The sequence below is a fragment of the Salvia miltiorrhiza genome, chromosome 1 (genome assembly GCF_028751815.1).
Source record: "Salvia miltiorrhiza cultivar Shanhuang (shh) chromosome 1, IMPLAD_Smil_shh, whole genome shotgun sequence".
Classification (NCBI taxonomy): domain Eukaryota; kingdom Viridiplantae; phylum Streptophyta; class Magnoliopsida; order Lamiales; family Lamiaceae; genus Salvia; species Salvia miltiorrhiza.
In genome coordinates, this window is record NC_080387.1 from 24,555,631 (window position 1) to 24,581,624 (window position 25,994).

Below are 25,994 nucleotides of genomic sequence, written 5' to 3' on the forward strand. Positions count from 1 at the left end.
TTTTATTTAATAGGTGTTTTTCGTTGTGTAATACCCCGTTTCCCTGAGTTAAATTTAAAATTTATTTTCGAAATTTAGAAGTAAGATGATTCACGCCGGATATAAAGAAAATGAATTTATTTTAATTCCAACAAACGATTTGCAAATTTTTTTTTTAAATGTCAGTCATTTAAATTCTTATGCATTTCATATTTATTTTAATTTAGTATTCAAGCATTTTCACGAGCTTTTAGTTAGCAAACTCTGAAGAATTATTACAATTTTCATAGTACAACCCGGAAGATTTTTTTTTTATTTTATTTTACTTTCCTTCACCTACTCTTCCACACCCACCTACTTTCTCCACCTTTCCTCCCACTTTCAGCTACTCCCACCATCTAAAGTAGAGATTCCACCACCTTTCCTCCCACTTTCAGCTACTCCCACCCATCTAAAGTAGAGATCAATCACCACTTCATTTCTCTCCACTTCCTTTCTCTCCTCAAGTCACGCTGCTTTCAATCAAGATTCAAGGTAAGGGGGATTTTTATTTATTCATCCCTTTCATTATTTTCTAAAATCCATTCTTACACTATGTAAATGTTTATGCAGAATTGGCATACCTTCATCACCTTCCTCAAGGTTTTCCTAACTGAAATTTTCTCACTATTAATTCATCATCCTCACTTATTGTTACTACAAGACACGTTCAGAGCACCACCAACACACACGAGAATTCACAGAACCATGAATACGTTATGAGTTGTTCTTGAATTGAAATTACTGTACAGATAACTGAAGGAAGAATAATAATTTACAGATCTAGAGGCTTTAATAAGAAATTGTCATTAAACAATTTACAGTTTAGTAATACAAATCTGCCCTAATCCTACTTTTAATTGTGGTTAAATTTTTGTGCTAAGCCCATGTGTATGTGTGAGAGTGTCGAGGGCAGAAGTCAGCGGCCGGGGAGGCTCGCCGGTGATGGCGCAGCGGCGGCAGACCCGCCGTTGACTCTAACCTGTCGAATAAAAAAAGGGGGAGAGATATCCGTTTTTATTTGAAAATGAGAGATTAAAGAAAAAGGAAATGAAATTAAGGTTTATTTTTTTTTCCGGCGACAAAGGCGGCGGCGCACCGCGGTGGGGCGTCTGCTGTCCTGTTTCCGACGGCAGCGTGGCTTACGCCGAGGCCATGCACATGTGAGAGTGTGACAGAGAGTGAGAGGAGATGGAGACGGTGGCCATTCGGCCGGAGAGGAGGGGCAGGCGGCAGCGCACCACGGCGGGGCGTCTGCTGTCCTGTTTCCGTTAACAGAGAATAACGAGCGAGGGAAAAAGGTTTGAGAGAGATGGTCGGGGCTGAGATGGTGGTGAGCGGCTGGAAAGCGGGGCTGTTCGGCGGAGGACGACGGCGGTGGTGGTGGCTACGAAAGCTGCTACTGCCCGGCCGAGGCAGGGGAGGGATACGGCGGTCGGCGGCGGCTCATCGCTGTTGTCCGTCCGGCGCAAGTAAAAGGGTTGGAGGCAGTGGTGGCCGGCGACGCCTACCGTCGCCGGAGAAGGGAAGAAAAGAGAGGGGGAGTGTGTGCAGCGCAGCTGCTGCGTGTAATGTGTGTGTGCGTGTGATGTGTGTGTGGGTGTGATAAATGAAGATGGATTTAGGGTTGGGCCCAAAGAAGGGCTGTTTTTTTTAAGGAAGTGGGCCGATTTTAATTGAGTTTTGGGCCGAGGCTTGGGCTGTAGTCATTTATTTATTTACATGCTTGGGTTTAGTTTTATTCAAATATTGGGCCTTTGTTTTATTTATGTGGGCTGCGAAATTTTTGAACATGGCCCTTACATTTAATTATTTTGGGCAGTCCATATTTTAATTAATTAGACTTTTTGAGTTTGATTAATTATTTTCAAAGACTAGTTTTCATAATAATATCATATTATTATTATGTGCATATTTTAAGTAAGTACTTATTATATGCTAAGCATGACATGAAATTGCATTTATACTTGCAATAAAAGTATTTAATTGGTTTTAATTATAATTCCAATTTTTAAGAAAATCGAGTAAGGATATTGTTGGTGTCCTTAACTCAAGAATTTAGTTTTCAATTATTTATTTACTAAAGTTTGGAAACCCGGCGTGATGAATCAAGTATGATTAGTACATCCACTAAGACTTTAAGTTAGCTTCACGAGACCTATTAAGAATAGAATTTCTTGTAGGCTTTATGAACCAAGGGGATTAGCGCTGCTTTCCCAAGACGAGTTTATGTGATTATGATCTTCAGGCTTTGCCTATCCAGGTGGGCATTACTTTTACTATATGTATATAGAGATCCCCTGCGTGTCGTAGGCCTCTTATACGAATATATGCATGAGATGATTTTAACTGTTAATTTCAGTTTATTATTATGCCCAAAATGATAAATGAAATGTTTATGAAAATGAAAATGTTTATGAAATGAAATGAAATGTTTATGAAATGATTGACTGCCAAAAATGTTTATGTTTTACGTATGTATCCTATCTGTGTTGGTTCGCCAACTTTAAAGGAAATCCAATTGGGATCCTATGCTAGACAAAGGTCGCTAGCTAGGGTTAACGTGTACACTCATGGAGACCGCGAGTCGTTTGCGACCGGTCTTGGCGTCCGTGGTAAGGAGGCCTCCTTCCCGGCGCGTGATAGAAAGGAACAGATATGGATCATATGAAGGAAAATGATCGGCCGATCGACTTTATGAAAATGAAAGAAATATTTTAGTAAGCGCAGGTCATTTAAGAAAACCCCTGTGTGTTACTGTTATGGCAGTTCAATTTATATATGTATGCATGTTGTATTTTCGGCTATGCCCACTGAGTATTTTTATACTCAGCCCTGCATGTATTTCTAAATGTGCAGGTTGAGCAGCTGATGGAATGGAATGATGTTGAGCGGGTGTTCCTTTGACATTTCAAGAAATGTAACCTTGAGTATACATCTTCATATGTATATCTCACACGTTTTCCGCTGCAAAACACTTTGATTAGGATAACTTTATGTTATGAAATTGTGACACGTGTTATTGGGTAACCCACCTTAATCAGTTCTCATTTATGTATATGTTTTATAAGTATCCAAATAATCATATATGATCCTAGCATTTTATCTATGAGTGACTTTTCCATATACTTTAATGTTAAGTAATTGTCCATTTCCATTTCTTATTGTTCACCCCAAGTCATAACCCCTGTTAACCCGTCATTGGGATAGTGGGCTGTGACAGAGTGGTATCAGAGCGGTTCGTTCGCTCTGACCCTAGAAACCTTATTCTAAAGAGTCGAGTCTAGTTTGATTCTTTAGACTTACATGGGTTCATATGGCACCGCTCAACACTCCATTGCATCGTGCTCAATCAAGGAAAGAAGGTAACTGCAGTTTCAACGTTTTAAAGATGTTAATGTTCTAAAATGCTTCATGAATATGTTTATGTGAAGAGCAGGTTATGATGAAATGTTGAATGTTTTGCCTTTCATGGCATATTTTCGCAATCTATGATGTTATGATCAGACGAATGATAGAAAAATTGACATATGTTTTCCCGGAGAACATAGATTGCTATAAGTTGCATGATCACAATTTTAAAAGAACATAGACTACTAGATTAGTAGGATATCTCTACAATCTAGATTTTTAAGGTGATGATGTAGAAGAATGAAAGAGAACTTAGAGCATTTCAGCTCCATCAAGAAAACAATGATTCTTTTGAACTACAAAGAGGAATGGAAAGATATGTACGAGGTAAAGGAAAAACACAGAATGACGATACGCGACGAATTCAAGGTAAACGTTGCATCAAAGGTTGAACCATAGTCTCTACGTTCAAATGTTCAAGTACGACGGAATATCAAATCGACTTTTGCTACAGGATAGATTTTATGAATAGATTATTTTGCCTGTGTACGTATGTCTGTGTGTATATGTCTTAAGAGAGGTTTGGGGTTTGAGATCAATAGGATAGGGAACCTTAAGATAAGTTTAATTGTCATAATGAACATATGTTTTGTTATGTATAGTATGTTCATGGCCCTTCAAGTTCGGGACGATGTTTCTCGTGTGACTGGGAGGTGATGATGTTGGACCTGGCCAGTCCACATGATCCAAATCTCAGTAGACGTCTTTTGGGTTGAAAACCCATGTGTTTCAACTTTCGGTTGAAAAGCCAGATGGGTTCATACTCGAGGTCATTTTGTTCGACCTAGTAGTTAATCATTTCATACCCTCTGGTCATTCTTTTGATTCTCTTGAACAATTTCTACAACACCTTGCTTTGATGTTGTGTTGAGTTTGAGCCTTGCAACTCGTGAGTTGTCATAATAGATCCCCTTGTTTGATAAGACCAAGAAATGTTAGTCTACCGATGTAGTATACTACCCAAACTATGACTTCATATAATTGTGTCTCATTGTGATTGGTTGAGATTAGTTTTTGTCCTATAAATGATATCGACCGCTCATTATGATAGAAATTCAGAGTCCAAGCTAAGACCGTAATATAGTGTTCGAGTACGAGGACTTAAGTTAAATGGGTCTATGATAGTTTTAAGATAAATTCATAGGAAAGTGTTATTCATGTGATAGGTAACAAGAAATGGGTTGATGACTATTTTAGTCTTTGGAAAAAAAAATACCCCGTAGATGAGCCCTAGGAATGAGGTAAGAGCAAAATGAACCGCCGCAAAAGGACGAGGGAACTTATTCTCAAGTAAATCTCGTGTATATAAATTGGAATTAGGAATCCAATTGATATGAGGAGAGACCCGAATCTATTCTAGATCGGAAAGTTAAAGTACTAAGGAATAAGTCGATACCCTTAGTAATAGTTCTTTGGAAGCACTATGATCAAGAAAAGGCGATGTGGGAACTCGATTCTAGCATGAATGAGAAGTACCCAGAATTATTTTCTGTGGTACAAATTTCGTGACGAAATTTCTTTTAAAGTGGATAGTATGTCATACCCCGACTTTTAATCCCTGATTAAGGGCTTAATTATTAATAATTAGGGTTCGGCATCCTTTTATAATAAAAACTGGTTTGATTTATCTGATGTGATTTAATCGTTATATATGTGTTTTAATGTGCTTAGTTAAAGGAAAAATTTTTATAAATGTGGTGCATAAGTTTTAATTGGTGAGTTAAGTGTATTTATATGAGCCACATGAATTCTAAATTATGCATGAAGTCATGAATTTTATCTAAATTTGATAGTACATGTAACACCCCGTACTTTTCCCTATGTTGTGAGATAGTGTCTTAACACTATTGAGAGTACTGAGATGTCAGAGAGATTGATTGTCCTATTAAGAAAATAGGAATAATGAGTTGGAAATAGAGTCGAGAAAGAAAGAGTGAAAAACCTTGATAAAAAAAAAAAAAATCGGTCGGAGAGACGTCTAGTTTGTCTGTGTTTGCCGACTGCTTTGACGTGATATTATGTGAAATTACGTGACTGATTGATTATGTGAGTTTTGTTACGTATGTCATTGTGAGCAAGTTAGTATGATTTTTATTTGATGACTTTAGCACTTGGAATTTTAATTAAGTTTTCAAAGCAAGTGCAGTTTATTTTTACCGAGAAATCAAAGAATGCCGGTTTATGAAAATTTTTCCAAACAAAATATTTTCAAATCATTTTTTCTATGATGAAGAATATTATAATTAAGTGAGTGCACTAATATTAGTGCCATATTTATTTTAAATATTGGTCACAAGAGTTTTGTGTTATAGCATTGCATTAATTAGTAATTAGTCTTTTATGATTTTATTAATGTAGCTTAACACATGATTTATTCTAGACTACACAACCTTACACACACATGATTATGTTAATCTAATAAGCATGTGATTAATTTCCTTAGCCTTACTTGAAGTGGACGTGTGGTATGAAGATGAAGGGAAGGGATTAGTGTATAGGTTTAGGGGGGACAACTATTAAATGGTGAATAGTGTTTGGTCTCCAATCATCCTTCCTAAGCAAGACAAATTCACTTCATTTTCCTCATTTTCTTCACCATTCGGCCACTCTCAATTTCTCTCCCTCTCTTCCGATTTTTGCTCCAAAAGATCACCATAGATGAATCACCAAAGCTTCCAAGTTCACATCAAGATCAAATCCTCCACCAAATCAACATAAACACCTTTCAATTCTTGAAGATTTCAAGAGGACCGTGGGGTTTGGTTTGAAGAGTGAGAAAGGAAAACTTTGATCTTTGTTTAATCTTGGGTAAGTGATTCTTATTTTTATAGATCTAGATTGTATGATGTTATATGTGAGTATATGATCATGATTGAGCAAGAAAATCACCCAACTTATTTTTATGAAATTTCAAAAATTAGGGGCTTGAAACCCTACGAAATTTGTTGTTTGTTTTCTTGAATTGGCTTGAGTTATATGATGATTGATGATTATTGAGTTAATATATATGAATATCTTGATGATTAGCCATGAGATATAGATTTTTCTATTAGGTTAGTTTACCTAAAATTGGGATGTTGAGATCCTATGAATCAATTGATGTATTGATGATGGATTTGAGTTTATGAGATGATCTAGATGATTAATGATGGATGAGATTGAAGCTTGAGGTTGAGAAATGAAAAATGAAAAGTGTTAGTTTGAGGAAGAAGATGACATACATGTGTATCTATATGTGATCTTGTTTTATGATGTTGATTTGTGCTAATTGGTAACCTAGGATGTTAGATCTATGATTTGATCAATAGGTTATACATGATTAGTGATATTTTCAAAAGAGTTTAGTTTAATAAAAATTAGGACTTTTTGCCTATGTGTTATTAAAGTGATTTTGGCTTAAGATATATGTATTTGAGCATGATATTAGTGTATAATTATGTTTGAGTAAGTCTTTTGTTGGCTAAGAAAATTTTTGACTTAGTTTAGTTTGTATGAGTTTTTGAGTTTTCATATTTTGAGAAGACGATGATTGATAAAATGAGGTCTAATTGCTTTATGACCATTATGTGAAAGTTTGTCATGTTTTTTTTAAGAGTTTTATAATGATACATGAAGTTTCATTAGAGTTTAGTACATGATAAAAGGGAATCTATATGTGTATAATGATTTATATGATGAATGAGATTGTGTTGAATAATTGAGTAATTTTGTGCATGAAAATGAAAAGAGAATTTTAATGATGCGTTCATTGAAACGTTTTACTAGAGATTTGAGGTTATGATGTAAGAAGAGAGTCAAGATTTGAGTATGATGAGCATTATAATGTGCCTGAATGTTTGTGAGTGTTATATGTGTTTAAAATGAGCTTTGATGAGTTTCCTTGAAGGAATGTTGAGTTGAGTATTTTAAGAGTTTGAGATGAGATTTTGGTGAATTTCGTAGGCCTACTGACCTACTGTGATCGACGGTTTTCAATGACAAAAAAAAAAAAAAACTTTGAAAATTTTATACCAAGTCTCTACATGAGTCTTGAGAACATCGGTAAAATTTCGAGTCATTTGGACTTCGTTTACTATTTTTATAAAATACAAAACCGAAACTGCACATTACTACTGAGAGTTTCAGAGAGCAGGGGAAAGAGTCATTCATTTCAGTAGCTTCCTGTGTGATCTAGCTTTCCAAAGTTTTTTGGTATTAACCTTATTGTGTTATCTAGATATCCACAAAATTTGAGCCCAGTTTGACAACATTTACTATTTTTCAAAAATCCAAGTTTTCGATTGCTCAAAACTGCCGAATATGGTAGACTGTAGTAAAACAGTCATATCTCCTACAATACTTGGAGTTTTTGACTCTACTTTTTTTTTTTTATATGAAAATAGAATCGAAGACCTTTCTTTTGGTATGAGTCTCGAGTCCAAGAGGTGTCGGAGTAAGAACAGGTTAGATTTTGAAGTTGAGTCAGTGTAAAAACAGAGCATGTTTTGATAATGTTTGATTGTGTTTTCTTATGTGCCTTATGTGATTGTGTTGTCTATGTGTTGAATGAGATTAGACGAGCCTTATATGAGAGATAAATCGAGACTTAGTACCATGATTTTCTTGAATCTTATCCTTGAACTTAAGGATTTGAGATGAGTGGAGAGTTTATATAGAGATGAGTAAAGAGATAGAATATGAGATAGAGCATGAGTTAAGGCTTTATGAGTATGGATTTTAAAAGGATTAAAATGTTTTAAATCAATTCCTTTTTAATGAAGTTTAAAATGCTTATTTAAGTCATTTATAAATGAATAATGAGAAATGCGTAAAGAAGTTCGTAAATGAATCGCGGCATGAGATTTTCAATTTCCCTAGTAAACTAGGGAGATATTATGAAGGAACAAGCAATGAACGAGACTCTCACCACCGAGTCACTACAACAATTGGAGAAGGAAAAAAGTTCACGCACAAACAAGATATGTACACCACCTCAAGATGGAGGTAAAGAAAAAGGAAATGGAGGGAAAACACTAGAACTAAACTTAAGGTATAACCCAACCCCAAGGCTAGTAGGCTCAAGGTAAGAGAGTGAATGCTTTGGCTAAAGTGCCAGAAGCTACAGCAAGAATAAAAGTTGGAACGCCACCACAATGGAAACTTAGAAACCCCATTAAATAATCATTTGGAAATGAGAAAATGAGTTTACATGGCAGAAGGAGTGCCATTAATCTTTAAGTGAAAGTTACCAAGATGATGAGAAAAGTTTGATGTTAGAATTTCCTAGTCAAATATGAGAAGGTGACTTAGGACGAAGGAAACAATTAAGGTAGTTCACCACTTTACTAAGATGAAGTGGGTGAAAGAATGTTGTTAGATCCTGAACTGGTCCAACAGATGATTGAGAAAGTCGACCACATCAAGCAAAGAATCAAAGAAACTCAAGATAGACAAAAGTCTTACGCCGATAAACGCCGATCGGAATCAGAATTTAATGTTGGGGATCGAGTTTTCCTCAAAGTCTCCCTCAAAGGGAGTTATACGTTTCGGAAAGAGGGGCAAGTTACGACCCCGTTATATAGGACCTTTTGAGATCCTAGATAAGTTAGGCCTTTGTAGCCTATAAGTTGGCTCTGCCACCAAGCATTGTGGATGTATACAATACGTATAACACCTCGCAATTAAGAAAGCATGTGATTAAGCAAGATAAAGTAGTCCTAGCCAGGACCTAAGTTGTGATGAGAAATCAGTCCAGATACTTGATCGCAAGATTCAAGTTTTACGAGGCAATAATATTGTTCTCGTCATGTAGTGGAACCATCACAGGATGGAAAAGGCCACAAAAAAAAGATGAATGAAACGAATGACTAGTATCACAAGATAGAATACCGGATATGCAATTCCGAGGACGGAATTTTTATAAGGAGGGAGGGATGTAATACCTCGTTTCCCTGAGTTAAATTTAAAATTTATTTTCGAAATTTAGAAGTAAGATGATTCACGCCGGATATAAAGAAAATGAATTTATTTTAATTCCAACAAACGATTTGCAAAATTTTTTTTTTAAATGTCAGTCATTTAAATTCTTATGCATTTCATATTTATTTTAATTTAGTATTCAAGCATTTTCACGAGCTTTTAGTTAGCAAACTCTGAAGAATTATTACAATTTTCATAGTACAACCCGGAAGATTTTTTTTTATTTTATTTTACTTTCCTTCACCTACTCTTCCACACCCACCTACTTTCTCCACCTTTCCTCCCACTTTCAGCTACTCCCACCATCTAAAGTAGAGATTCCTCCACCTTTCCTCCCACTTTCAGCTACTCCCACCCATCTAAAGTAGAGATCAATCACCACTTCATTTCTCTCCACTTCCTTTCTCTCCTCAAGTCACGCTGCTTTCAATCAAGATTCAAGGTAAGGGGGATTTTTATTTATTCATCCCTTTCATTATTTTCTAAAATCCATTCTTACACTATGTAAATGTTTATGCAGAATTGGCATACCTTCATCACCTTCCTCAAGGTTTTCCTAACTGAAATTTTCTCACTATTAATTCATCATCCTCACTTATTGTTACTACAAGACACGTTCAGAGCACCACCAACACACACGAGAATTCACAGAACCATGAATACGTTATGAGTTGTTCTTGAATTGAAATTACTGTACAGATAACTGAAGGAAGAATAATAATTTACAGATCTAGAGGCTTTAATAAGAAATTGTCATTAAACAATTTACAGTTTAGTAATACAAATCTGCCCTAATCCTACTTTTAATTGTGGTTAAATTTTTGTGCTAAGCCCATGTGTATGTGTGAGAGTGTCGAGGGCAGAAGTCAGCGGCCGGGGAGGCTCGCCGGTGATGGCGCAGCGGCGGCAGACCCGCCGTTGACTCTAACCTGTCGAATAAAAAAAGGGGGAGAGATATCCGTTTTTATTTGAAAATGAGAGATTAAAGAAAGAGGAAATGAAATTAAGGTTTATTTTTTTTTTCCGGCGACAAAGGCGGCGGCGCACCGCGGTGGGGCGTCTGCTGTCCTGTTTCCGACGGCAGCGTGGCTTACGCCGAGGCCATGCACATGTGAGAGTGTGACAGAGAGTGAGAGGAGATGGAGACGGTGGCCATTCGGCCGGAGAGGAGGGGCAGGCGGCAGCGCACCACGGCGGGGCGTCTGCTGTCCTGTTTCCGTTAACAGAGAATAACGAACGAGGGAAAAAGGTTTGAGAGAGATGGTCGGGGCTGAGATGGTGGTGAGCGGCTGGACAGCGGGGCTGTTCGGCGGAGGACGACGGCGGTGGTGGTGGCTACGAAAGCTGCTACTGCCCGGCCGAGGCAGGGGAGGGATACGGCGGTCGGCGGCGGCTCATCGCTGTTGTCCGTCCGGCGCAAGTAAAAGGGTTGGAGGCAGTGGTGGCCGGCGACGCCTACCGTCGCCGGAGAAGGGAAGAAAAGAGAGGGGGAGTGTGTGCAGCGCAGCTGCTGCGTGTAATGTGTGTGTGCGTGTGATGTGTGTGTGGGTGTGATAAATGAAGATGGATTTAGGGTTGGGCCCAAAGAAGGGCTGTTTTTTTTAAGGAAGTGGGCCGATTTTAATTGAGTTTTGGGCCGAGGCTTGGGCTGTAGTCATTTATTTATTTACATGCTTGGGTTTAGTTTTATTCAAATATTGGGCCTTTGTTTTATTTATGTGGGCTGCGAAATTTTTGAACATGGCCCTTACATTTAATTATTTTGGGCAGTCCATATTTTAATTAATTAGACTTTTTTGAGTTTGATTAATTATTTTCAAAGACTAGTTTTCATAATAATATCATATTATTATTATGTGCATATTTTAAGTAAGTACTTATTATATGCTAAGCATGACATGAAATTGCATTTATACTTGCAATAAAAGTATTTAATTGGTTTTAATTATAATTCCAATTTTAAGAAAATCGAGTAAGGATATTGTTGGTGTCCTTAACTCAAGAATTTAGTTTTCAATTATTTATTTACTAAAGTTTGGAAACCCGGCGTGATGAATCAAGTATGTTTAGTACATCCACTAAGACTTTAAGTTAGCTTCACGAGACCTATTAAGAATAGAATTTCTTGTAGGCTTTATGAACCAAGGGGATTAGCGCTGCTTTCCCAAGACGAGTTTATGTGATTATGATCTTCAGGCTTTGCCTATCCAGGTGGGCATTACTTTTACTATATGTATATAGAGATCCCCTGCGTGTCGTAGGCCTCTTATACGAATATATGCATGAGATGATTTTAACTGTTAATTTCAGTTTATTATTATGCCCAAAATGATAAATGAAATGTTTATGAAAATGAAAATGTTTATGAAATGAAATGAAATGTTTATGAAATGATTGACTGCCAAAAATGTTTATGTTTTACGTATGTATCCTATCTGTGTTGGTTCGCCAACTTTAAAGGAAATCCAATTGGGATCCTATGCTAGACAAAGGTCGCTAGCTAGGGTTAACGTGTACACTCATGGAGACCGCGAGTCGTTTGCGACCGGTCTTGGCGTCCGTGGTAAGGAGGCCTCCTTCCCGGCGCGTGATAGAAAGGAACAGATATGGATCATATGAAGGAAAATGATCGGCCGATCGACTTTATGAAAATGAAAGAAATATTTTAGTAAGCGCAGGTCATTTAAGAAAACCCCTGTGTGTTACTGTTATGGCAGTTCAATTTATATATGTATGCATGTTGTATTTTCGGCTATGCCCACTGAGTATTTTTATACTCAGCCCTGCATGTATTTCTAAATGTGCAGGTTGAGCAGCTGATGGAATGGAATGATGTTGAGCGGGTGTTCCTTTGACATTTCAAGAAATGTAACCTTGAGTATACATCTTCATATGTATATCTCACACGTTTTCCGCTGCAAAACACTTTGATTAGGATAACTTTATGTTATGAAATTGTGACACGTGTTATTGGGTAACCCACCTTAATCAGTTCTCATTTATGTATATGTTTTATAAGTATCCAAATAATCATATATGATCCTAGCATTTTATCTATGAGTGACTTTTCCATATACTTTAATGTTAAGTAATTGTCCATTTCCATTTCTTATTGTTCACCCCAAGTCATAACCCCTGTTAACCCGTCATTGGGATAGTGGGCTGTGACACGTTGTGTATTATTATCATTATTATTATTATTATTATTAGCAAATCTTAATTTAATTCTTAGAACTATGAATCATGCTTTATGTTGTATATTATTATTAGTATGATTGTTATTATTATTATTAAATGGAGAAAATACCATTAAACTACATAGCTTGTTGTATTATTATTATTATTCTAAGAAAACCTTAATTTAATTTTAAAATTATAAATTATACTCCCTCCGTCCATGAAAGAACTTCCTAGGAGGGAGTGACACGGGTTTTAAGAAAAAATATTGTTGAGTGTATTGAGAGTGGATAAAAGATATAGTTGAGTGTATTGAAAGTGGTGAAAAGGTGTTATAATTAATATTGGGAGTTATGAAAAGTGAAAAGTAAGAGAATTATAAGTGGTGAGGTATAGTCCAAAAATAGTTAGAAAATTCTTTTGTGAACGTCCCAAAAAGGAAAGATAGAAAGTTCTTTCGTGGACAGAGGGAGTATAATTCATCTAAAAATGTATATTGTTGTTACTAAAAAGAGTGACTAAAGAATTTTATTATACATGATTAATTTTATTTAATTAATGATACAAATTCAAAATCAAAACATTTTTTTTGGACATAATCAACACAATTATTTTTTATATTTCTAATAAAATGACAAGGAATATATTAAGATTTATTTTTCATAAAATTACTTTCCTAAAAATAATACTTCCAATAACATTAGTTTTCTGGGTATTAGGCCCACGTGGTAAATGACTTGAAAAAAGCACGAAATTTGGTGGAGACATTGATAGTGATACTACAAGTGGAAGTGGTGGAAGAAGGCAAGGAAAGGACAACATATTGATCAAATTTATCATTCATGTCAAAGATTTAGCAGCGCAATGTATAATAATAAATAAATGAATGAATATAATTGAACTCAATTCTTCAGACCTATACCTATTTTACAGACTGGACCACAATTCCACAATATCTTATATTCTAAATGAATTTCTCAAATACTAATTGAGAATACTGTAAAACTATGAGGTCGACCTACTATGACACATATGCACAACCCTTCCTTACCATTTTAACTACTCTATATAAATTTCTACTAATTTACAGGGGCTATATAAATATATGTAAGGCATATACTTGTGTACCTAAAGCAACTGTATGCTATCAGTGGCCGACGAAGCTGAATGAGATGCAGCAAGAAGTGCTGCTCCAATACCTGATCCGTCGTCCGTCACCCTGATTATGACATGCTCAGCCACATCCTCGCCTAGTATTTGTCCCACTGCTTCATTCAGATACTCTCTGAACATTGTATAGTTTGTATACAAGCCCCCCTCGACTGCTACTACTGTTCGTCTCATCTTAATCTGGCTTCCACCTTTAGCTTTACCGCTCACACTTCCACCATTCCCATCCCGCCCAATCTTCTTCAGTATTCCCACAATACCTGCAGCAGCTAATCTAGCTGCTCTGCGAGTTACCACGTCGCACACTTTCACAACAAGCTTCCGAACATTAAGAGGAACATCAGGGATCTGAAAGCAAAGTCATCAATAAGCAGAATAAGGATAAGTGGTTGAACCATTTAAGATGCAAAGAAATGAAACGATGGAGACTCCACCTGCAAAGTGTCTCTTAATATCCTGGCAACCTCCATCAAATTCGGGGAATCATCCTCGTGCATAGCTGCAATCATGGGTGTCCTAAAAAGTTCATAACCGATCAGATGATAATTCAAAATTCAAAATACAACTTTGAAAATAAATAATAAATAATAAATAAAAACAAAATTAGGTGTAGATACTGAATTGATGAAGCCATGAAGGCCTCAAGGCAACAGAAAACAGCAGATATTCACTTGTACAATTATTTGAAAATCATGCAGTAAAGTAACTTCTAGCGGTGAGGAAAGAGTCAAGCTTCTGATTCTAAGAATTCAGTCTTTTTCATTTAACCAAAGAACACCTTTCAGCCCTCAGAAAATACAACTCATCTTCTCCCACTTAAAAGAAAAATCAGAACCAAATATAACATGTATAAATGCTGTAGAGAAGGATGTATGCAGTAGATTTATCTAATTGTTTTCTTACCAGCACTCAAACATTGACCAGAAAAAAACGAGCACTATATACTGTGCTTTTTCATATGCTATTATACACTTGGGGGCGCTTACTTTGAAGAATTAGCCTTGATAGATAAAAATAATAAAACTAATCCTTTGTTTACTTAGATGGATTGAAACTTTGAAATATCCCAAAGCCTTGATTAATTCTATCATTTAAGCTAGTTTTGCTTGATTCATATCATTATCATATTGAAAGGGTGAGATTGGAGAAATTCTACTCTTGAGGATAAAAATACTCAATCATGCAAAGTAAGCGCCCCTTAGGGAAATATCAATACTAAGAATGACATCACTACCTCAAGATGAAAGGCACATGTAATTTGGAAGAAACGGGTCCAAAAACATCTGATTCCTGCGACATCCGAAGAATTACTCTTCGGACAATGTCTCCTAGATACATTCCTGAGATCATTTTCTCAAACCCCTGGAGCATGATTTTCATCAGTCATCCATCCACAAGCATAAACAGTGTATAAATATGCATAACTTTCAAATCAGGGAAAAAGACCAGGAAGAAGACTAATGCTACCTGATCATTTGGGTTGGGACTTTCACCATCCAAGTCGACGTCATATGATGTTCTTGGCAAATGAGATGACCAAAAGTTTCCCCATTCCATGTTGACAACCTATGACATAGAAGGATATATCAAGCCAAGATAGACAAGAAAGCACACAAATCTGGAACATCAGATCAAATCATAAATATTGACTAATCAATGGAATGAAAAGGATACCATGCCTCCCGACGTTGAAAGAAGGCCTTGGCATTTAATAATGGCATCTGCACGCTCCAAATAACAGGCATTGGTACCTGTTCCAAAAATCACAGCAGCTACTGTGTCTTGATCGTGATAATGACTGAGGGCCAACGTTCCTACAGTGTCGTTTATCTGACATAAACAAGAACAAACCTGATTCATACAACTGCAAGCATTTTTCTGCCATAAAGTAACAGCAAAGAAACAGATATAAATGGCAAATGACAGAAAATTTTCATGTGGCAACACTCCATCCCATTTCAATAGGCCACCCTGTCTTAATTAGATATCCCATTTCAATAGGCCACTACCTACAATGAAAATTCAATACATAAAAACACCCTACCATAACTCATCATTTATATCATATGCCATTGTGTCACACAAATAATTATTCCATCTTACCCACAATTAGTTTTTTCTCCTACTTGTTATGACAAATATACCCTAAAAAAAGTTACACTCTCTCTCTTATTTTACTATAAACTACTCATTTCTTAACATCCGTGCACAGACCTTGAGGCCTATTCAAATGGGACAGAGGGAGTAACACATTAGAACCATCAAATAAATATAAAAGAATCAATCATCATTGTCGGCTTAAATAGGAAATAGTTAGGGAAGCTTTTTCCAGCTGAAGAAGTTCATTTGAAGAATGAATTGAAAATAACTTTCAGAAATAGGACGCCAGCTCTTGGGCAAGCTACGCAACAGAGTGGATATAGCTTGGTGATGCAATGGACATATGGAGCTGCAACTTCAACAAGGGCTGGAAGACTAACATGATCCACTACTAAAACATGGATCAGATAGATAGACAAATGTTGGCAGCTGGGAGACAGCAAAACAACTACATAAATGATGTGTAGCTCACCAAAATGATATTTCAAAAAATGAAAGGCATATTACCCTTCCTGTGGCCAAAGACATGTTGGCAAAGTGTTAGCATCACAAAGGAAAACACCAAAACCAATTAAGGTAGACATAGAAATCATAAGGCAGACCAAAATTTTGCAAGTGCCAAAATTGTATGAAGGACATCAACAATCACGTAAGAAGTGGAGTGGAACCCAAGATCCAACAGAGCATTGGTTTCCCCTAGTACAGACATTTAAGATTAAGATTCTATCATGTATAAATTGATGGAATAAAGAGCTTACACGCATTTAAGATTAAGATTCTATCGTGTATAAATAGATGGAATAAAGAGCTTACAAGAGCAGCCACACGCATATTCAGGCCCTTTCGAGACATTGCCTCCTGTAAGCACTGAGACACATCTCGACCAACCTGCAATAAAGTGTCATTTACATCAGATCTACATCTTAAAAGTTTAACCATAGCGACTCTGATGCGACATTTAAAGAAGAAATTATTTATTTTCAATCTTCCATTATTAAGTTGTACACAAGATCTAAAGCCACATGTACAACAAGCCATGTAAACTTGAATTAGGAAGCAGCTGAAGCAATAATGCTGGAATTCGCTACTTGTTTTATGAGAAGGACTCGGGAGTGATTATTTTTCTCCGACTTGTTTTAGACCAATGAGCATGATTTGTGAGTAACCAAAGAAAGAGGGAACTAACCATGTCTTGAATAGAGAATCCTTTAGTCCATTTTATTAGAGTTCCTGATGAAGAAGAAATTTGTTTCACAGGAAACGAAAATGTGAACCCGAGTTCTCGCGTTTCCTCTACTGAAGGCTCAGATGCATTTTCTTCCCTTTCAGCAAAATCCTTTAATTTTGTTGCTATAAAATCAAATAGCTCCTGAAAGTAGAAAATGGATATAATAAGAAAACATCAGATATTCCAAATATCACTTCTCAGCACAGAACTAAAACTAGTAATAAGGCATAAAGATCAGCCACCACAATCGTGCTCGTCATTAAATGTTGTGGAATGGGTTGTCGCTCAACATCGTGATCAAGTATAGTAGACCTTTGGCCTCCTAATGTAACCCGCAAGACACGGAAATTAGTACCACCAAGATCTAGAGAATAAAATATCCCTTTTTCCATCCTGAAAATTTGAGTTCTCATTACATATTTACATAAGGGTGAAAAATACTTATAATCATAATATAGGAACAATTAATATCAGGAAATAATATAAAGAAAGCTCATCAATAGGGAGTAACTGATGGAATCTATGAAAGCATAACTCTGAACATATATCCTGCATTATCTCATTTGCAGGAAAATATGGCTATCAACCCAAACAAACAGTTAGGCCTCACTTACACTTTCAGAGCAGTGCATTTAATGAAAGAAAACAAAGTTTACTTATCAGATACGAAAATATTAAAAAGAAAAGAAAGTAAACAAGAAGATAAGCTTAATCCAGTAAGCCATAAAGAGTACAGAAAACTGAGTATGTATATTTGTGGAACCAAGCAAAATGATCATCATACACATTGAAGCAAAATAGGTGCACTAAAAATAAAGGCAAAATAAATGCACTAAAAACAGATGGCAAAAGAACCGTAATATACGCGGTCTCATTAATATCAGACCTCCTTTCGCAAGTAATAAGAAACTAAAAGATAGATTCCAGCCAGCACATTAATGAAAAATTATTCATCAGAGTTTAACTCAAATTTCTATTTCAAATCAACTTTAGCTAAGATGCCAGCTAGAGAAAAGCGAAGAAGGGGGAAATAACCAATCAACCAGGGATTAAAAAAAATGAAAGAAGAACAGAAAAAACATTAACAACTCACAAGTTTTAACTCCAATACCATACAATAGATCTTAGAAAGCAATAGCATTTCCGCAAGCAATTCAGAAAATCAAGTGCTCACGGAAATTAAACAAACACGAAACACAAGGTAAAAATTTCACTATCAATTTCATAATAACATAATAGAATCACGCCACGAAAACAAAATGATACTCAAACTCCAAGAGCAGCATATCAAGCATCAAAACTGGGGAAAACCAACGAAAGGTCAATCAAAATTACACATGCAACAGAAGCATTAGGGGTTTACCCAGTGGGAAGATTGTGTACATAAGTGAGAAGCATCTTAAGCTTGGAGCCGCCCTCGGAGGCGAGGCCGGCGTGCATCTCAACCGCCATAGCATCGACAACCTGGCGCAGCCGCCCCACAGGGGTGGCGCATCCCTCCTCCAGCTCCTCCAGCACCCTGACCACCCTCCTCCAGCCCCGCCTCCGCCTCACCCGCCGCCCAACCATGACCGCAGCCGCCACGCACGCCGCCGCCGCACACCCCGCCGCCAACGCTACCCCCACTTTCCCCATAGACCACGCCCTTCCCCGTACCACTACTTCGCCTAAACGAAATCAAAATCAATCACCATAGCCAAGTGAAGGCGGCGAAATAGGCTCTGCTCCGGTGTTCAAAACGCGGCGTTTCAGAAATCGGGATTTGTACGATGATAAGTATCGCCGGCGCAGGCAAACGACGACGCGGCGGTTTGAAAATGGAAGCCTCGTCGAGGGGGGTCCGAACGACGTCGTGGCGAGATTTTAAAAATTCTCGCTTTTTGCGACTGTGGAGAAACGCAGAAGAGTTACTCCTCGAAGAAAAGTTGAGAGAGAGAGAGAGGGGAAATGGTGGGATTGTGTTGGAAAGCCAACTGTTGGGTACTTATAGGAGGACATCAAATGACTAAACTGCCCCTCAAGAATGGCGGAATGCCTGATTTGTTCACCTTTTCGCTGGAGCGATGTGGATTCTGGTTTGACCACTTAGAAAAATGAGAAATTTTCCCTATTCTTAAAATGACGGTTTTGCCACTGTCTTTTTAGGGACGGAATGGGCCGCACAAGCTATTTCTTTTTCTTTTTTCTCTTCCGAATTTCCAACCTTTTAATTTTTGAAAGTTGCAGTTTTAATTAATTGACTAGAAACAAAATAAAATTGTCTACATATTTAAGGTGGCACAACTTTTTTCTATATTATGGTTTCGAGAGTTTTGAGCATATATATACAGAACTTTCGAAAGAAGGAAATTATTTATCTAAGGATGCTATGTCATGAAAATTTAGAAAAAAATCAATTTCATTTTTGCATTTTTTTGTGTGTTTTATAAATACTTTGTAGATGTGCTATAATTATAAATATCTAATTTTTATGTTTTAGGGGAGATGTGATATGAAGATCTACTTACAAAAATAATTTGGCATTATGGAAAAAAGTCAAATATATTGCACCTTTTTCTAAAACATGTACATAAAGATGATTCGATAAATCTCAAATATATATTTAGGACAATGAAATCCGTGTCTTTTTCTTTCCCCTTAAGGGCATCTTAGTGATATAACATGTAAATTTCTCAAAATAATATTTTCTGAAATGGTAAATTGTCGAAGAAATATCGCTTGGTTTTTTATATCCAAATCCAAGTAATGTTAGTTTTACACAGCTTTAGATTATACTTTTAGGGCAACTAGTACGGCCGACCGTGCGATGCACGGCGAGTATCAAAATTAAACGACATGTTTAAATAGATAAATAAATATAAACATTAAAGAGAATGAAAATATAAGCAACTGCTAAATATATTTTCAAAATAAAATAAGTGTTAATAGGGGAATCTACCCACATCTATAATATGTCTTGCAAAATTACCCATTTTGAAAGTCAAAGACCGAAAAGCAAGTTTGATGGTGATGGGTTGCTTGGTTTTTTGTGTAAAAGTTGATGATGATGAAAATTGTGTAAGAGTTGTGTAAGAAAACAGTTAAAATTGGTACAAAATGTGAGAAAATGTCAACTCACGTCACTTTCATGCATTATAAGATTAAATAGATTTGCAAATTTATAATAAATTAGGGGACGTTTGTATGTTACAAACATTGATAAGAAGGCCAAAAAAATCACAAATATGTCAATTCTTAAGAATTTTTTTTTTTTGAAACCAGTGAACCATGTATCCGCCAGTAATTCGTAGCCGGCCGCAGTAGCCGCTGAAGTTTGTTACTGGCGGCTACTATTTACTGGCGGATACTTGTGTTATTCGCTGAAAAAAAATATTTTTTTTCATAATTAACATTATTGTGAATTTTTATCCTTCGTGATTTTTTATTGTTACATATGCACCGTTATTTTTAGATTTTTATTTAATTTTACAAGGGGAAATATGAGAGATAGTGAAATATTTACAGTACAAGAAGTACACATGGATGGGAAATATGAGAGATAGTGAATCTGCCAAAATTTGGATTATAGTGGGGGTAATAACACTCACTTTATGCATGATTTGACTACACATAAAATAATAGACTTGCACATAAAATAATAAGAAATTATATACCAATTATTTTGAAATTCATATATTCGGAAATGAAATAATATTCTATAGCCAACAAGTAAAGTATCCGCCATTAAATTATTTTCTTTATCAGTAGCCGCTAATAAAACATATATGGCGGCTACTGGGTCTTTTGTACGATTTTCTGGCGGATACTGGGTCTGTGAGGCAGAAAATATTATTTTATGTCAAAATATGTATAATTGTTAATTTTTCAGCTTGTTATGAATGTTTAAATATAACATACGCATTACTCTTTTGTATTTGTTGCTTTTTTTTTTGTTAATTTTATAGTAAAAAATTAAAAGTACATACTGAGAAGGTGACTCTGCAAAAATTTTGGTTGTAGTGGGGCATTAATGCTAATTTTATGCATGTGTGAGGTGACATGCAATAATAGATTGAAGCCGTATTGAATGAACACTACACTTCACGTGAAACGTTTGTAAGGAATCAAGTTTAGTCCTTATAAGGCTGCATTTGTGAATGACCAAAACACAAATTGAAATACTCACCTTGAATTTCAGAAATTCAGGCATACTCTAAAGATTTGAGTGGTTTTGTGCGAGAGCAGGCAATTTGTGTTGAATTTCAGCCCGAAAAGGTGATTCTCCTGTATTGTTTGTATAAATTATAGTTTGCATGTTTAATCGTATGTTGTTTTTAACGTTGAGAGCATGTTTTACATTATTTTAATGAATTTCTTTATTATCTGACATTTAAAAGATTTTTAGAGAAATATTAAACCTGTTTCTAATATAATTGAATGTTTTGAACAAAAAAACTAAACTATCCGCCAGAATTTCATTAGCCGCCGACAATAGCCGCCGACCCCACAAGGTCAGCGGCTACTGGTGATGGATAACAATATTCTGGCGGATACTTTATTTTTCGAGCTTATTGTGATGTTTTAAACTTTTTAAGCGTATTTTAATACTATATTTTATGTGGTTTTATAGATGGAATTCGTGAGATACATATATGTGAGATACAACGGAGTCGTCGATGGTATACACTATGTTAGCGGGGCTACGGAGGTCCTTCCCCTCTTAAATGAAACAGTTGCGAGCCTGATATACAGCATCAACAATGTGCTGACAACGCATTCGTTGAGCCCGAACTATCAATTGTATTATTTGGCGACCAATCGATTTGGAAGGGAGACGAAATGCGTAATAAGTGACGACGATGATGTGCAAGGCTTGTTGGAAACTGCAGAATATCCCATGGTGTACGTTGAGCACAACAACAACCCGGTCGAAGAAGCGTACATCCCTACTTTTGATTTTGGCCAGGCTTCGGGATACGGATATGATGAAGCACAATCTAGTCAGTATGAGACGTCGTATCATGCTCGCGAGAGCGCGCCTCCAACACAGTACTTTTCATGGGATGGGCAACCGTTGGACGAATCCGCATGGAATCTGAATGAAATGTGCGGGAGATTCAACCAGGTGCGGACGGATGAAGCCGTACAACCTGAAGACGAAGCCGAAGAACCTGATGACGATTCTGATGAAGAAGACGAAGAATACGATCCAACGAACGAGTCGGGCACAGATTCTGCCGCCTCTGAGGATTTATTAGACGATGATCTGATAGAGTTCACGGCGACCGAGCGAGCAGGTTGGATCCGACAAAGTAGAACCCGTCACGGAAATCCGACGGACTCGACCGGTGATCTATCTAATTGGATAGTTCCGTTGATTCCAGTGGACGCCACGACTTCGCTCGTTGCTCGCGAGAGTGAGCTGTCCAGAGTTGTTGATTTGGTAGGCTCTCTAATATTTTACTGCTTCATAATATATGATTATATATGTTTTTTATCCAACATTTTCTATTATTTTATGTGTTAGGCTACATTAATTCATGTTAAATAAAATAAAATCAAAAATTCGAGACTTATTACACTACTATGATCCAAATTTGTCTAAATACAAGCCTATTATGTATTTCTACTTCATAGAATATATTTTAAAAAAAGAATACAAAATTAAGGTAAGTTTGTGTATAATAAAAACGTAATAGGAGGATGTAAAAAATTGTACTTTAAGTATATTTGGAAACAAAAAAAAATTTGAACCTAATGTATACATTATCCGCCAGTAAACAGTAGCCGCTAGCAATAGCCGCCAGTATAAAAAACCCGGCGGCTATTTCTAGCGACTATTTTTTACTGGCGGATAATGTATACATTAGGTTTAGATATTTTTTTTGTTTCCAAATATACTTAAAGTACAATTTTTTACATCCTCGTATTACTGTTTTATTATACACAAACTTACCTTCATTATTTTCAAACTTAGGGCATTATACGTCAATCATCTTACAATAATTGCACATTTATCTGGTTTTGTGCATTTTTAACTACCTATCTTAAACATTTTCTTACACAATTGTACTTGTGTAAGAAAAGTGTAAGAACTTTTACAAAAAACCAAGCAATCCATCACCATCAAGTGTACTTTTCGGTTTTGACTTTCAAAGTGGGTAGTTTTGTAAGATGTTTTATTGAAGTGGGTAGATTTAATTCCAACCCATAAAATAATATATTAACATCAATTACTCAATAAAAACTCAAAATTGAAACATAAATTTTCAACACTATATAAAGTGTAATGATAATTATAATTATTAAACAATTAAAAATTATTTGATAAAATTAGCATTACTTGTTATTAACTATTACACGTCATAATAAATAAATGCATCCATCCATACACAAACATAAATAAAAAGTCATACTATTTAAAATTATATTTTTAACATGGTTTGGCGAAGCTTTCGAGAGATTATCTTTCACATCATGTTTGGAGTGAATCCCCGTTTTCTGTGGCGGGTCACTTTCATATCCCATGTTCGTGTGATCAATAAAACCGTCTCTCGTTTTCCCTCAAAAAAAATTTATATATATATAACACTAATAATTCATCTAAAGTTATATTAAAATTAATAAAAAAATATATTTAAAAAGGGTTAATAGCCAAAAAATACACGAACTTTCACCGGATTTGCATATTGCACATGACCTTCAAAAATAGCCCCAGAATACACCACCTTTTAATTTAGTTGCAAATTGCACCCGCGTTGACTACCACCTTGATCGGTGGTGACGTGGCTGTAGGATTTTGTTGACGTGGATGATTTTTCGATGTAAGAATACGACGTCGTTTTGTTGTTACATTACAACACCCAAAACGACGTCGTTTTGTCAATTATTTTAAATAACAAAAAAAAAGAAAAAAAAGAAAAAAAAGTTGGGGCTGCCTGTCTCCTCCGTTTTGCCAAGTCTCCACCGCCGCTCACCTGCTGCTTCACCCCCGCTGCCCCCACTCCCGTCGCCGCTCACCTGTCTCATCCCGTTTTTGCCAATTCGCAGGCTGGTGAATCAACGCATCGCCTTGATCAAAGCAGTTGAGATCAAAACCAACTCCATCTAGATCCTCTAGCTCTTGCGCCGAATCCCAAATACAATCGATGTGAAGATTCTCGATCCGATCTTGTATGGGCTCCAACGCTTTCAAGGACTGGCGCGCAGCGAGGTTTCTACAGCAGGAGATTCTCACATCAACTAGAGTCCTACGAAGCAAGGAAGCCAACTGAAAGCTCCACATATTTTCCTCTATTTCTTAGACCCCAACTGAAAGCTCTTCAAATCAAGGAAGGGGAGGCTTTGGGCTGGGCTCGGCGGCGGCTGCCTTCCGGATGTGCGGTCGTTGGGAATCGACGGGCAGGAGGCCACGATTTCGAGATCTAGGGTATTGGTGGTGAAGGTGGTGGTGGTGGTGGCGGTTGAGTGGAGGTGAAAAGGGGGAGACGTTCAGATCTGGAAGGGGTTGATGTCGGAGAGGTGTTCCTCACCGGAGAAGCAGAGGGCGGCTCCAGATCTGGAAGGGTGGAGGTGGCAGAGCTGTCACCGGAAATCAAGGGAAAGAGGTGGGGGATTCAGGGATCTAGGGTGTGTGTAGCTGCGACGACAGTGCGCGGCGGTAGTGTTTGATTTGTGTGTGTGTTACAGAGGAAGGATGAGAGGCGAGAGAAGGGAGAAGCGACGAGGTGGTTCTTGGAAAGCCGGCAACGCCGATGAGGAAGAAGGATGTGGCGCTTCCCAGCGGGCCATCTGTGTAGAGAGAGAGAGAGAGAGCAAAAAAGGGGCCATCTGTTTTTCATATATTTTTATATTTTTTTAGGAAGATAATTTAATTTTTGGACAAAACGACGTCGTTTTGCCCACGTGGCTTGCCAGCATGTAGAAAAAGCCACGAGTAATGCCATGTAAAATTAAATACTATCCACGTCATCGCCGGTCAAACTTAAGAGCTGCCGGAATTTCACCGAATGCAATTTGCAACTAAATTAAAATGTGGTGTATTCTGGGGCTATTTTTGAAGGTCATGTGCAATATGCAAATCCGGTGAAAGTTTGTGTATTTTTCGGCTATTAGCCCTTTAAAAAATGAGTTATATAATGAGCCAATATATTTTCCCTCGCCTTTGTTACATTCTAAACTATTATAATTAGAAAAACATGTAAAACACAAAACATGATATCTATTTATTTTTCTTTTAAAAACACAAAAATAAAAATAAATACATACATAGAAAAAAAAATATAGAACAAAAAATTAAGTAAAATAAGAGTGAGGAGAGAGAAAACAATTTAGTTTTAAGCTTTAAATTTCTATATCTTTATTATTTTAAATCCATTGTATATCTATTATATATCAAAATTAAGGTTAATCTAATGATCGTTAATTTGATATACATTTTGAGCATTTTATCATTACTCAAATTATATATATTTTTTTTAAAAAAAAAAGAAAGAAGAAAGGAACAAATAAATAAAAGTTTAATTTGGCTAAGAAAAACGGCTTCTACACCTAAATGATGGTAGAAGTGGGTTGAATGCACTTTAACAACTTAAATTTGAAAAATAACTATAATTTTAAATTTTGGCAGGAAAAAGTAGTTGTTATAGTTATATATAGATGTTTTAAGTTTGTTTAATATGTTTAGTTTATGCTTGTTATCGACATTATATACAGTTGAACATGCAATATTATCAAAATGATTGTCAATGAGCTGGGATCATGTGAAAATTTTCTTTTATATTGAAGAAAACTTAATTGTATTCTTGTATATCTAAGAAACATAGTTACTAACTTAGTATGTGAATAAAAGTTTCTGATAGAGTATAGGTTCTACTCTTTATTTGATTGTCATTATGTAGATAACGATAGTATCTTCTGTACTTTATATTGCTTTAAATATTATTCATCAAAT

At 36.4% G+C, this 25,994-nt stretch overlaps 1 protein-coding gene and 2 long non-coding RNA genes across 3 annotated transcripts; 2 read left to right on the forward strand and 1 right to left on the reverse strand.

The window, feature by feature from the left end:
- The first annotated feature begins 394 nt into the window (after window positions 1-394).
- Window positions 395-3,158, forward strand: LOC131007134 (uncharacterized). Its single transcript, XR_009095924.1, has 4 exons — window positions 395-513; window positions 592-621; window positions 2,202-2,281; window positions 2,878-3,158. It is a non-coding gene; the product is annotated as an uncharacterized LOC131007134 (long non-coding RNA).
- Window positions 3,159-9,664: 6,506 nt separating this feature from the next.
- On the forward strand, window positions 9,665-12,462 carry LOC131007135 (uncharacterized). The gene is made up of 4 exons (XR_009095925.1): window positions 9,665-9,829; window positions 9,908-9,937; window positions 11,519-11,598; window positions 12,195-12,462. It is a non-coding gene; the product is annotated as an uncharacterized LOC131007135 (long non-coding RNA).
- Window positions 12,463-13,433: 971 nt separating this feature from the next.
- On the reverse strand, window positions 13,434-19,020 carry LOC131007136 (hexokinase-3-like). Its single transcript, XM_057934294.1, has 9 exons — window positions 18,426-19,020; window positions 17,305-17,455; window positions 17,021-17,203; window positions 16,648-16,722; window positions 15,409-15,564; window positions 15,202-15,300; window positions 14,969-15,096; window positions 14,169-14,250; window positions 13,434-14,082 (listed from the first exon to the last, which is right to left on the reverse strand). Exons 1-9 carry the CDS (start codon window positions 18,695-18,697, stop codon window positions 13,693-13,695), a joined length of 1,536 nt encoding a protein of 511 aa, XP_057790277.1. The 5' UTR covers window positions 18,698-19,020; the 3' UTR covers window positions 13,434-13,692.
- Window positions 19,021-25,994: the final 6,974 nt, after the last annotated feature.

What these genes read in the sequence shown, in the direction of transcription:
- LOC131007136 (XM_057934294.1), bottom strand. Translation starts at nt 18,697, where the DNA reads ATGGGGAAAGTGGGGGTAGCGTTGGCGGCGGGGTGTGCGGCGGCGGCG. An exon ending in CATGTGCCTTTCATCTTGAG is followed by an intron (nt 14,251 to 14,968) that starts GTAGTGATGTCA and finishes TGAACTTTTTAG; the next exon opens with GACACCCATGATTGCAGCTA. An exon ending in TATTAAGAGACACTTTGCAG is followed by an intron (nt 14,083 to 14,168) that starts GTGGAGTCTCCA and finishes CTTTGCTTTCAG; the next exon opens with ATCCCTGATGTTCCTCTTAA.